The 12,654-nt window shown below is 38.5% G+C and overlaps 2 protein-coding genes and 1 pseudogene across 2 annotated transcripts; 2 read left to right on the top strand and 1 right to left on the bottom strand.

The window, feature by feature from the left end:
* Positions 1 to 1,001: 1,001 nt before the first annotated feature.
* Positions 1,002 to 3,081, top strand: LOC143564420 (high mobility group B protein 3-like). The gene is made up of 8 exons (XM_077051700.1): positions 1,002 to 1,011; positions 1,109 to 1,155; positions 2,098 to 2,187; positions 2,285 to 2,342; positions 2,425 to 2,469; positions 2,550 to 2,630; positions 2,712 to 2,792; positions 2,875 to 3,081. Exons 2-8 carry the CDS (start codon positions 1,118 to 1,120, stop codon positions 2,890 to 2,892), a joined length of 411 nt encoding a protein of 136 aa, XP_076907815.1. The 5' UTR covers positions 1,002 to 1,011; positions 1,109 to 1,117; the 3' UTR covers positions 2,893 to 3,081.
* A 709-nt stretch (positions 3,082 to 3,790) lies between these two features.
* LOC143564435 (uncharacterized) lies at positions 3,791 to 5,473 on the top strand. Its single transcript, XM_077051708.1, has 4 exons — positions 3,791 to 3,962; positions 4,551 to 4,724; positions 5,097 to 5,359; positions 5,438 to 5,473. The coding sequence occupies exons 1-4, from the start codon at positions 3,791 to 3,793 to the stop codon at positions 5,471 to 5,473; spliced, it is 645 nt and encodes a 214-aa protein (XP_076907823.1).
* A 5,151-nt stretch (positions 5,474 to 10,624) lies between these two features.
* Positions 10,625 to 12,338, bottom strand: LOC143564419 (F-box/kelch-repeat protein At5g42360 pseudogene; annotated as a pseudogene).
* Between the last annotated feature and the right edge of the window lie 316 nt (positions 12,339 to 12,654).

The raw sequence follows: 12,654 nt of genomic DNA, 5'->3' as shown, positions 1-12,654 counted from the left end.
TCATCACGATTATACTCATGATTGGAATAACTTTCCATGTAACCAAAGGTTTGGAAGTTGGTGATATGATTAAGTACCATGAGGTACAATCAATTTGTTAGGCTATGTGTTATACTCTATTCTTCATTTCTTTGAATCATTCGTCACCTAAGCCAACCTCAACTATCATTTCAACCCCTACATTGAACCTATGCTATACTCATTCTCTACCATTCTATTTATCTGTATTATTTAAATACAAAAAAATTGATTGTACGTGGTCTGCCTCAAGAAGACCCTATCACTAGTAGCCGTTGGAAATGGGCACGATTTTTCAGTGAAGTCATTTATGTCACCTCAACCCCATTAGTGGTCTTCTGCAAACCCTACCCCTTAAGCTCTTAGCTTTACAACAGCAAGCTTAAGCATATTAAGGGGGTGTTTGGGATTGCTTATTTTCACCAACTTATAACTTACTAAGTTTTGGAAAAGTAATAAGGTGTTTGGGATTACTTATATTGGAGAGGAAAAATTCAATAAATTACATTTTTGTAACTTATTAACTTAATGAAAATAAGGAGTTTTAACACCCCCTTAATAAGCAAGCATTAAGGATTGAACTGACTATCTCTCTTAGGAAAAAATCGAGCTACCACTATGCCCTAACGCTCATGGTCAAAAGTTCATAACATGACTTTTTTCTTTCTAAACACTAGATATTAACATATTACTCTAGCAAAAGCTAAACATTTAAAATTAAAATGGTTTTATTATAATGCCAGAAGATGACATCATATATAATACGCGGTAAGATATTATAGAAAGAAATAAAATTTGTTTTGAGAGGGAAAGTGGAAGCGGGCGGGCCCAAAAAGAGCGGGAACCCAAAAGCCTTTCACCAAAAAATGAAACACACAAAAAGCCCCCTTTTATTATCCAAATCCCGCCCAAACCCAGCCTTATATAACAAACTCACCCTCTTCATCGCAACTCAACCAAACCCAACCCTAACACTCCATTTCATTTCACTCGGTAAGTCCGCCTCTCGGTTCACTCAATATTTCCTTCAACTATTATTTACTCTATTTGTTTACTGACTTTGCTAGATCTGTTTGTTTGTTGATTTCAGGATCCGACGATGAAAGGAGCCAAATCCACCAAAAAAGCTGACGCCAAGTACGTTTTCGTCTTTTTAAATGATTTCTAGCTTTCGGTTGATTTAGTATTGTTTGATCTGTTAGTAGGTTCCTTAGTGACGTGTTACGAACAGTTATTGTAGGTTTTTGATGCCTTTATCTGTTTAATTGATTTTGCGAGAATAATTCACGGCTAATTAGCTTTGATTTGTATGCCGTTATACTCCGTAATTGGTTTATCGTTTTTTGATCTGTTAGGTTTACTATCTACTTGTTTACTTACTCTTATTTTAGGTTTTTCATGCGTTTAATTAATTTAGAGAATAATTTACGGCATATTAGCTTTGATCTGTGCTTACTGATATGTTACTTTTATTATTAACGTGTTTACCAACTGTTATTTTAAGTCTTTGATGCGTTTAATTAAGTTTGAGAGAATAATTCACGGGAAATTAGCTTTGTTTTGTTTTTACTGTTACACGCTATAATTAATTTATTTTTTAGATGTAATTGATTAATTTAATTGATTTTGTGAGAAGATTTTGCAGAAATTTAGCTTAAATTTGTGTTTGTGGTTATCTGTTGTGATTGATTTAGAGTTTTTGATCCGTTTGTAGCTTCATAATCATGTAGTTACGAACTGGTTTTCAACTGTTTAGGTGTGATTGTGCTGTCACTTGTTTTTTTTTTGAGCATTACATATGGAAAGTGTGCTTAGATTTGTGTTTACAGTTATATGTAGTTGATTTAGCATTCATTGATCTGTGAGTAGTTTCATTGTTGTGCTTACGAAGTGTTTTTATAGTGTTTTGATGTTATAATTGTTGGCATGAGTTGTGCTTATAGATATGCATTGTAATCATTTTAGCATGTTCATGTATTTTAATAGCTATTTGATCATTTCAGTTCAGTTTAGATTAAAAAGTTTTATTCTGTTACAGTTAAATTGTCCCATGAAATTAATTCAGGTGTTTGATTTTAGGTTGGCAGTGAAGAAATCAGCACCTAAGGGAAAGGCTGCTAAGGATCCTAACAAGCCAAAGAGACCTGCTAGTGCATTTTTTGTTTTCATGTATGTAATCTACTCTTTATTTCATGGATTTGTAGTTAACTTTTAGCTTAATTGTTTAATTTCTATACTGATTTGTTATGGTCTTCTTGTATTGAAGGGAGGAGTTTAGGAAGCAGTTCAAGGAAGAGAATCCTGGCAACAAATCTGTTGCCGCTGTGAGTATTTTCTCTATACGTTTTAATTGAAATGTCTTATGGTTAGTTTATAATAATGTGTTTGTAAACAAATAACTAACAGGTTGGCAAAGCTGGTGGAGCCAAGTGGAAAGCAATGTCTGATTCTGTAAGCCACGCAGATTTTGATATTTAATTTCAGGATTGAATATTTGAGATATATTAATTAACTAATTTGTAAAATTACAGGAGAAGGCGCCTTATGTTGCCAAAGCTGACAAGAGAAAGAAGGAATACGAGAAAACTCTCGCTGCATACAACAAAAAGAAGGTTGATATTTGTTACAATTTCTTCATATATTTTACTAAACTCGCAGGTTTCTAAAGTTTTATAATTTGTTATTAAAATCAGGATGCTGGTGTTGAAGACGATGACTCTGACAAATCCAAGTCTGAAGTCAATGATGAGGAAGATGAGGAGGGTAGTGATGAGGTAATACTCATTTAAACAATAATAATAATAATAATTTGTAAATGTGTTTGTAATAATGAATGCTTTTGTTGTGATTTTGTAGGAGGAAGAGGATGAGTGAAGTGAGTTGCTTGCTGCGGAATCTGCTTTGTAGTCATTTTAATGTTAGTAGTTAAGCTAGTCTTTTTAGAAGATGGTTATGTTGACTTGGTTATTATGGTCATGGAATAGTAATGAGTAGGATGTTGGTCGTTTTGTTGCATAGAAAGAACACGTTTAGTTTGTTGCTTTTAAGCGTTTTTTATTCTAATGAAATTATTGTCAATTACTTTCATTTTGAAAAATAATCTCTTTATGAGAATTTTTTATTATTCATATATGTAGTTTTTATCAAATAGAAATGGGCAATCATATAAGACCTTTTTTTTATTTAAGGCTTAAATTGAGCTTTTGAAATCAAGTTTGATTAGTTTTGAAGTCGAATTCTTTATTATTTACATAGAAAAAAATAACTTCACTTAAATCATAAAAGTGCTTAGCTTTTAAGTTTAAAGAGTTAGAAAGTAAGGTTTCCTTTAAAAAAAGATCTATCTTGTACATGACTCAAATCAAATGCATATGGTTAAAAACATGTAACAAAAAGCAAAACCTATACGATGACTTGTTCTACTACACTCAACTTGGCTTAGTGTATCGAAGGTGCATGAGATGTACTTGAAAGAGGAAGGGCAGGCATTTGTTGAGTATTAAGCCCTAGAAGGGAGGCAGCTCCTCCAATAAATTCATTAGTTTCTCTTTTTAAGGTTTTGGAGTGGCGGAAGGAAGAAATGTCGTCTACCGTCTTCATCGCCGTTCAATGCTTCCAATGCATCTCCTTATTATTATAAGTAAAGTAATCATTGAATTGGATTTATGAATGCTGTCAATTGGAGTAACAGGTGAAGCAGAGGAAGAAAAGCAGCAACAAATGGACCTGCAACGAGAAGCAGTCCGTCCAGAAGGTATTCTCTCAGGCATCCATGGCTAAAGACGTCCGGAAGTTCGTACAGACCTTCAACATGTCTCGTCAAATTCAATTCAACCAACTGCTGCTGTACGATGATGATGAAACCCTAGCTCAACAACATACTGAAACTCAGTCGACTAAGAAACGCAACGATTGGATCGAGTACATCAACGCTGATGATCAAAGTTAGTTAGTTAGTTATAACCTAATTTTTCTTCAATTGTTAATCTATAAGTTTTGTATATTGAATCAATCGGTTTAGAAATTGAACAATATTAGGCCTGTTAAGGAACCGAACATTTCGTGAACCGTTCGGCGGGTAGTTCGTTTATTTAATAAACGAACTAACATAAACGAAAAAATTGTGTCCGTTTAAGTAAAAGAATAAACATGAACACATGCTTCATTCGTTCATTTATATTTGTGAATGTTCGTTTATTTATGTCCGTTTATTTATGTTCGTTTATGTATTAATAGAAAATAATTAAATATTATCTAGATGAGTCATCTACTTAAAAGGTTTTATACTTGTTCATTTGTGTTCATTTAAGTGGGTTCAGTTATATTCATTTATGTTTGTTTATGTTCGTGAACTGTTAGTTTAGATTTAAAAAAAAACGGACATAAACGAACACGAACATGTTCATTTTTTAAATAAACAAACGTGAACACAATGTATTTGTTTGATTAAGTGGTCGTGTTCATGCCCTTGTTCGTGTTTGTTCGGTTCGTTTACAGGCGTAAACAGTATCTATCTATTTTGTATTTGACAGGAGGGGAGTTGTGTGAGCTAAATGTTGTGACAGAGATGCCAAAACCATTGTTTAAGAAGCCAAAACTCATGAATACTTACTCTCCTGCTGCTGCTGCTGCTGCTTCTGATAACCAAAAACTCCAAAGGCCGGTTTTCGCAAAGAGGAACAAGTTTAATAATAATAATAATCCAGGTTACAGGATTCTGTTTTCCCCTCTTTCTAATTGCTAACAACTTATACTACTTATTATTGCGTTAAGCGCAGTGGCGGAACTTGAGCTTCTAAATAGAAGGGATCAAAATATTGGAAATTAATATTAAGTTCTTACACAAAAAAAAAACCCAATGTTTTTCACCAAATGAAGATCATAAATCCTAAAAAAATAATAAATTCTTTTAGATGGTTTGATTTGGGCTATGAAAAATCCACTTCTGAGCCTAAAAATAGGTGGGGCCGGAACCCGTCCTTGCCCTTTAAAATTTCGCCCATGTTTAGGCGTTTGATTCTATTGTAAGTTTACTACCCCTAGGCTTGTTTCATAAATGTCTCCTTAATTAAATGCAGTCAAGGAGATTGTGAAAGGAGGAATGGTTGGTGACAATCAGCATAACCATGATACAGTTGACCATGGAATATCAAATTCAATGATTAAGTGGAATTCAAAGGTGAATGCCTGTGATGATGCTGATGGTGGTTCCACCGATACTGGATCAAGTTCTGTGATGGTAAAACTGAAGAGACCGGCTTCAAAATGGGATAGCTTCGTTGATGATGATGATGAAAGCGGATGTGAAGAGATCAATGCTGCTGTTGCATTCGAGACAAAGGTAAGTGATGAGATTGTAGAAGATGATGTTTATCCTGATTTCATTTGAACTTTATCCTAATCTGTTACTTTTCATTAGATAAACTTCATTTTGGGAATTGAAATTGAGTCATAGTTTGTTTGTTTGTTTGTTTTACCACATAGGTCAAGCCGTCAAAAGAGATTATTTAATAACCAGAACAAGCATGTTTGTATGATTAGCTATTGTGAGGTCATATAAAATCATTTACTTCACTGCATTCCACAACATATCAAAAACCTCCTTAGAGTTGCTTCTCTTAACAGCACAGACACATTGAAACGAAAACAAGAATTGTATTTGACCCTCACATCATATTACTAACCATTTATTGTTTGATTCGACCCACAAAAACAAAACTCATAAACCAATTGCCCCTAAAATTGTGTGGGCCAAATGTGAATTTAAAAAGTAGTAGATCAAATTTAACTACTTTACAACCAGTCAAACATTGCACATAACCAAAGACACTCTTAGAAGTATAAAGTACACAGGAAAGATATTGGTAATCACAGTGCACGGTCCCATTATGTCAGTCCAGATCCACATTCCATTCCTCTGCAGATTTGAAGGGTATGCGAGGTGCAGTGTGGCGAACCATTGTGAAAGTGCTCGTGTAAATACCATTGGTTCCTTGATACAATTTGGTAAAAAAAGACGCGGTTGGCATATTTGTTATAAACCTTGATTAAGCTTTTGTGAGTTTAAAAAAAGACTTCATGCTAAAAAAGATAAGGTTTTCTTTAAAAAAGACAACACAGAACATGTTGGCACAGTTCACATAAAAATTTATAAAAATGAGCGTAAGTGACATCAATTATTCTGCACATCGGCTCCAAAGGATGACACGACTCAAGATTCACAGACATATATATATATCATAAATTGTCGTTTTTAATCATCTGTCTCTTTGATTTTTTCATTTTGTAGGCATAGCTGTAGGGGTATGGTACTAAAACCCGGTTCTACGACCCTAAATCTATTACGTTTGGCTTATTTCATTACATGGACTAATACAATGTTATTGGGCTGAGGGGGTTTTGTGGAGGTAACCCTAACTGGGCTAGGCCCATTAGGGTACCATGATGGTGGCCATGAGACTCTATATAAGGAGGTCTCCACCTCCTTATCATGGGTCATGCTCAATAAGAGCCACCACCACTTTTTGTGTCTGTGAACAAGAAATCCTCAGGATATCTTAGCGGTCACCTCCACACCCCCGAAACCATTGCAGGTCTCAACATTGCAGGTCACCGGCGCTGCCGTAGAAGAAGAAGATCAGACGTGGTTCGTTCATCTCGAAAATCCGTGGAAACATCGTCATGGATCAGGTAAGATTCATTTAATGTCTCGACATTGGCGCCATCCGTGGGACGGCAACGAACTGCCCTTCGATCTTCATCTCGGCTGTCAGATCTCTCCCAAGAAAAACACAGATCTGGAAGTTTACAGAAAAAGGCTTCAAAGCTTGTTCTATTAAAGCTCAAAAAGATCCATAGATCTAAAAAGAGGCTTCCAGATCTGGGCAAGAAGGAAAATCCGTGATTCGAATGATCAGATCTCCGAATCTGTGATGGTTTTAAATCTGCTCCGGGCTTCAGATCTGTCCAGATCTGATTTACAGATCTAGGCCTAGATTACAGACCTGGATTTTAGGTCTAAAGTTGCAGATCTGACTCTTAAATTGCAGATCCAGAAATTACCAGACTTCCGCCGCCACGTACGCACGCCCGTGGGTTCTCACTCCGCAGCCGTGCATGTGCCGCCGCGGAAACCACCATCTGGGTTTTGCGCAAGAGACCTCCGCCATGCATGCGCACTCGCGAGTCATCACTCTATCGTCGTGCATGCGCGCATCAGGCTACGCGCCAAACTTCAAGGTTGGGAATCCTCCTAATATCCCATATGGCTACGCGCCAAACTTTAAGGTTGGGAATCCTCCTAATATCCCATATGGCTACGCGCCAAGGTTGGGAATCCTCCTAATATCCCATATGGCTACGCGCCAAACTTCAAGGTTGGGAATCCTCCTAATATCCCATATGGCTACGCGCCAAACTTCAAGGTTGGGAATCCTCATAATATCCCATATGGCTACGCGCCAAGGATGGGAATCCTCATAATATCCCATATGGCTACGCGCCAAACTTCAAGGTTGGGAATCCTCATAATATCCCATATGGCTACGCGCCAAACTTAGGGGTTGGGAATCCTAATACCATATGCTCACGCATCACATATGATCACGCATATTACACATGCTTACGCATCACATGCTCACACATGTCAAAGTCTACGCGCACGCGCATGCAACATCTGCACGTGGCGCGTGACATAAAGTAGTTCGTAAGCCGCCTCACGCGCAAGCTCCACTATTATTACAGCTCATAAGACGCCTCGCGCGCAAGCTGTTATTATTCTTACAGCCCGTAAGTCGCCTCACGCGCAGGCTTTATTATTCACAGCTCATAAGACGCCTCGCGCGCAAGCTGTTATTATTCTTACAGCCCGTAAGTCGCCTCACGCGCAGGCTTTATTATTCACAGCTCATAAGACGCCTCGCGCGCAAGCTGTTATTATTCTTACAGCCCGTAAGTCGCCTCACGCGCATGCTTTATTATTCACAGCTCATAAGACGCCTCGCGCGCAAGCTGTTATTATTCTTACAGCCCGTAAGTCGCCTCACGTGCCAGCTCAATTATTATTCACACAGCTCATAAGACGCCTCGCGCGCAAGCTGTTATTATTCTTACAGCCCGTAAGTCGCCTCACGCGCAGGCTTTATTATTCACACAGCTCATAAGACGCCTCGCGCGCAAGCTGTTATTATTCTTACAGCCCGTAAGTCGCCTCACGCGCAGGCTTTATTATTCACAGCTCATAAGACGCCTCGCGCGCAAGCTGTTATTATTCTTACAGCCCGTAAGTCGCCTCACGCGCAAGCTTTATTATTCACACAGCTCATAAGACGCCTCGCGCGCAAGCTGTTATTATTCTTCACAGCTCGTAAGTCGCCTCACGCGCCAGCTCAATTATTATTCTCAAAGCTCATAAGACGCCTCTCGCGCGCAAGCTTTATTACTTTCACAGCTCGTAAGTCGCCTCACGCGCCAGCTCAATTATTATTCTTAAAGCTCATAAGACGCCTCTCGCGCGCAGGCTTTATTATTCTTAGCTCGTAAGTCGCCCCTCGCGCGCAGGCATTATTATTCTCAAAGCTCATAAGACGCCTCTCGCGCGAAGGCTTTACTATTCTCATAGCTCGTAAGGCGCCTCACGCGCAGGCTATATCATTCTCAGCTCGTAAGTCGCCTCTCGCGCAGGCTCTATTATTATAGCTTGTAAGCCGCCTCACGCGCAGGCTTCATTATTTTTACAGCTTGTCACCATCATGGGGAAAACCTCCCAAAACTCAGACAATAAAGACAAGGCCAAAGAAAAGGGAAAAAACCGCCTCACACCTTATAAAGTCCAGCGCTCCACCTAGACGCTTGCGCGCCCAGGAGCAACACTGGACTTGGGGGGGCTTGTAGGGGTATGGTACTAAAACCCGGTTCTACGACCCTAAATCTATTACGTTTGGCTTATTTCATTACATGGACTAATACAATGTTATTGGGTTGAGGGGGTTTTGTGGAGGTAACCCTAACTGGGCTAGGCCCATTAGGGTACCATGATGGTGGCCATGAGACTCTATATAAGGAGGTCTCCACCTCCTTATCATGGGTCATGCTCAATAAGAGCCACCACCACTTTTTGTGTCTGTGAACAAGAAATCCTCAGGATATCTTAGCGGTCACCTCCACACCCCCGAAACCATTGCAGGTCTCAACATTGCAGGTCACCGGCGCTGCCGTAGAAGAAGAAGATCAGACGTGGTTCGTTCATCTCGAAAATCCGTGGAAACATCGTCATGAATCAGGTAAGATTCATTTCATGTCTCGACAATAGCGGTGCAACATTTTCTTAGCACTAGCAATAGTATAGGACATCACTAATATTGTATAATGCTTTTGTTACTTTTATTAAGGGGGTGTTTGGGATTCCTTATTTTACCTCTTTATAACTTATCATTAATAAGTTACAAAAATGTAACTTACGCAACTTTTTCTCTCACAACATATGCAATCCCAAACACCTTATTACTTTTCAAAAAGTTAATAAGTTATAAGTTGGTGAAAATAAGCAATCCCAACCACCCCCTAAATAAACGATTGAAGTTCATAACAAAAATTTGCACTCTTTTTATGTTGATGGCTTTCTAAATTTCTCCTTCCGCTCTTTTTAGTTAAGCTTTCATTATTTTTTACTTGCTTTCCTTGTTCTTCATATTACATCCCTTACAAAGTACTTAGCTTAAGCTTTTGTAAGTTTAAAAAGAGTCCAGGCTAGAAAATCAAGGTTTTATCTGAACTTTCTGATTTTTAAAAGATCGATTTTTCTATTAACAAAAAAAAAAAAGTGAATATAATTCTTGGTAGGCACTACCTGATCATGACTTGGTTTGAAAATTTCGGTTGAATCAAAAAGCTTTAAAACGGGTTGAGTTGGTCGTGAGCTATTTGAAAAAAGCTTGCCAAAAACTCAAAACACAAGCTCGAGCCTAAATTGAAACTAATAAAACAGATGATGGGTTTATGTCGGGTTCACAGTGAAATATGTACACGAGGTATACTCAGAAGTTTAAAAAGACAGGCCATTTGGATGGTGGAAAGGGCTTGTGAAGTTTCTGGTGACCCGAAGGTGACCACTGCACTCGTTGATGCGTTTCAACATGGTGATTACCAAACCCAACAAATTGCTAAACAGGCCTTAAAACACATAGATAAGATACCAAACTTTTCGAGTATCTTTCCTAACATGGAGCAAGATTGTAGACAAAAAAGTTTTCGGGCATCCAAACGGGCTGGGCCGAAAAGAGTACAATGTAAAAGCTTTCTGAGTGTTTTTGATGTACTATGAACTTATAATATGGGTTGTACTTTTGTATCTTTATTGTGCAGATAAGCAGATTCTTCATTGAAGACTATAAAGATATAACTTTGTCTATTTTGTTTAGTTTAATCAAGCTTTATGGTGGTTTATAACTTGGGTTAATTAAAATAATAAATAATCAATCAACATGTCCATACACCAGCAAAGTTACACTAAATTAAACAAATATGAATAAAAACAAATATAATGAAAAAACAAGTCATGTAGGAACAATGAAGTTACAACTTACAACTTGACCGTTACCTATCCGAGTCACAAATGCACCACAGCCACGGTTTTCATCACACACGAACTCGCATCCAACTTGTGAGCCACTCGGTTCTTTGAAACATGAACCCACTTCTTTCGTACATCAGAAACATCAAACACGGTCATAAAATCCAACACCTGACCGAAAATCTTGAACATTTCAACACCAAAAATCATGTTTTTGTCACCAACAAACGTTGCGTTCCAGTCCATTGGTGCATCGGGATGAGTCGATATTTCTTCCCAGTTGAAATAAACAAGATCAAGCTCCCATATTTTTCTAACCGCTTTGTTTCTCCTCCCAATTTGACCATCGCCTTCGCACCATGAAACTGACACCATAAACAGCCGGTTCTCACACGAGATGATCTTCGGGTGATACTCATGTACACGGGTCGGTAATGAAGTTGAGTGGATTCTAACCCAATAACCCCGTTCGATATCATACGCTGCAAGATTATCGGTTTCAGAGTACCCGTAAAACATCCCGTTACAAAAGGTACCAGAACAAATGACCCAAAATCAACCGGTAATCTTTGGATTTCGGTCCATTTATTGGTTAAAGAATCGTAAATCTCACAGGAATCTAACGGCTCGTCCCATGACCCGACACCGCCTGCAGCCATAATCAAAAACCTTCTAGAATCTTTCCTACTCGGGTCCTCATTTTTTGGTTTAAATGAAACCTCGGTTTCATCAAACGAGTATCTTAACTGACGTCTTACCGAAAGCCGATGCGGGTCCTTGTAAACATCCGATACCCCACCGACCCGTGTCCTGATTAAACGTCGGTCCCGAATGTGTTGACTTTTTATGGTCAAACTATCTGAGTTGACTTTATATACACCTAAAACAGGTTTTGACCTCGCATGTTTCATTGATGCAACCTTGTGCCACGAGTTTGTTGACGGGCTAAACACCAAAACGTCTTTGTGGGTCTTAACCGAACTTCGGTCGAGTCTACCGAAATTGTTCAAACTTGAACAACCTCCAATAATATAAACATTTTCTTGAATACTAACAACTGAAAATAAAAACCGACCTTTAATAACATCCGAATCGATTTTATGCCATTTGTTGAATGAAACATCATACGCATGTATTTCCTGTGAGCAAAACCCGTCTTTGACTGACCCGAAAAGAAACATCCACGGGCTTTGATAAAGCCCGTTACGCCTCAGTTGCAAAAATCGAGGCGCTGTGGTCAAATTCCTCCATTTCTTGCATACCAAACGGGCTTTAATAAGACTTGTCAACGGGAGTCTAAGCAAACACATTTCCACAATATCATCGGGAAGGAACACTTCTACTACGCCTTCAGCTTCCGGAACCTTCCGTATACTTCTCTTCCGAAACCTTTCTTTCACTCCATATGAAAAACAATCCACATTTGTGTCATCAGGCCCGCATATCGGTTTGTATGGTTTTCCTTCTTCAATGGAACTTGAAGACCGCCTTCGACAACCCATTTCACAAAATTCTTCATTTGTGGTTGCACCAACTTTGCAACCACCTCCACGTGTATACATGGTTGGACACCACAGCGAAACCCCGCTTGTTTCGTCTTCTTGATTCTTTCTTTTTAACTTTTGGCTTAGGCTTCTAACCAGACGTTTCGACACGCTTAAAACCTCAAGTTCTTGGTGAAGTGTTGCCTCGCTTGTCACATTTTCCGTTATCATCTTGTGTTTTTAATATTCAAAATATCGAGATCTCAAACCTGTCATATGCTTACATACATATTACAAAATCTCCAACTATCATTTCTTCCTCATTTAGATTCTGTTCCTTTCGGGCTTGCAGATACAAACACACTTGCTAGCCCAAAAGGAACTGAATCTGAATGAACTACTCAATGATCAACATTAAGGAGTCGAGGATTGCTTTCGATATCAACCCGCATTCCACACCCTCCCAAGGCCCTGGTAAAACAAGCCCACATGTTTAAAATTGGGTCATTACGGGTAATTATTTTTACATTATAATCAACTTCGGGTTCAAAATAATATATAAACTGGTTGAGATGGGCGGAA

The sequence above is a fragment of the Bidens hawaiensis genome, unplaced genomic scaffold, assembly GCF_021521415.1.
Source record: "Bidens hawaiensis isolate Kalapana, Puna unplaced genomic scaffold, B.hawaiensis_p1.1 tig00022003_1, whole genome shotgun sequence".
Taxonomy (NCBI): Eukaryota; Viridiplantae; Streptophyta; class Magnoliopsida; order Asterales; family Asteraceae; genus Bidens; species Bidens hawaiensis.
Note: the sequence above shows the minus strand (reverse complement) of the source record. Positions and strands in the feature narration are given on the sequence as shown.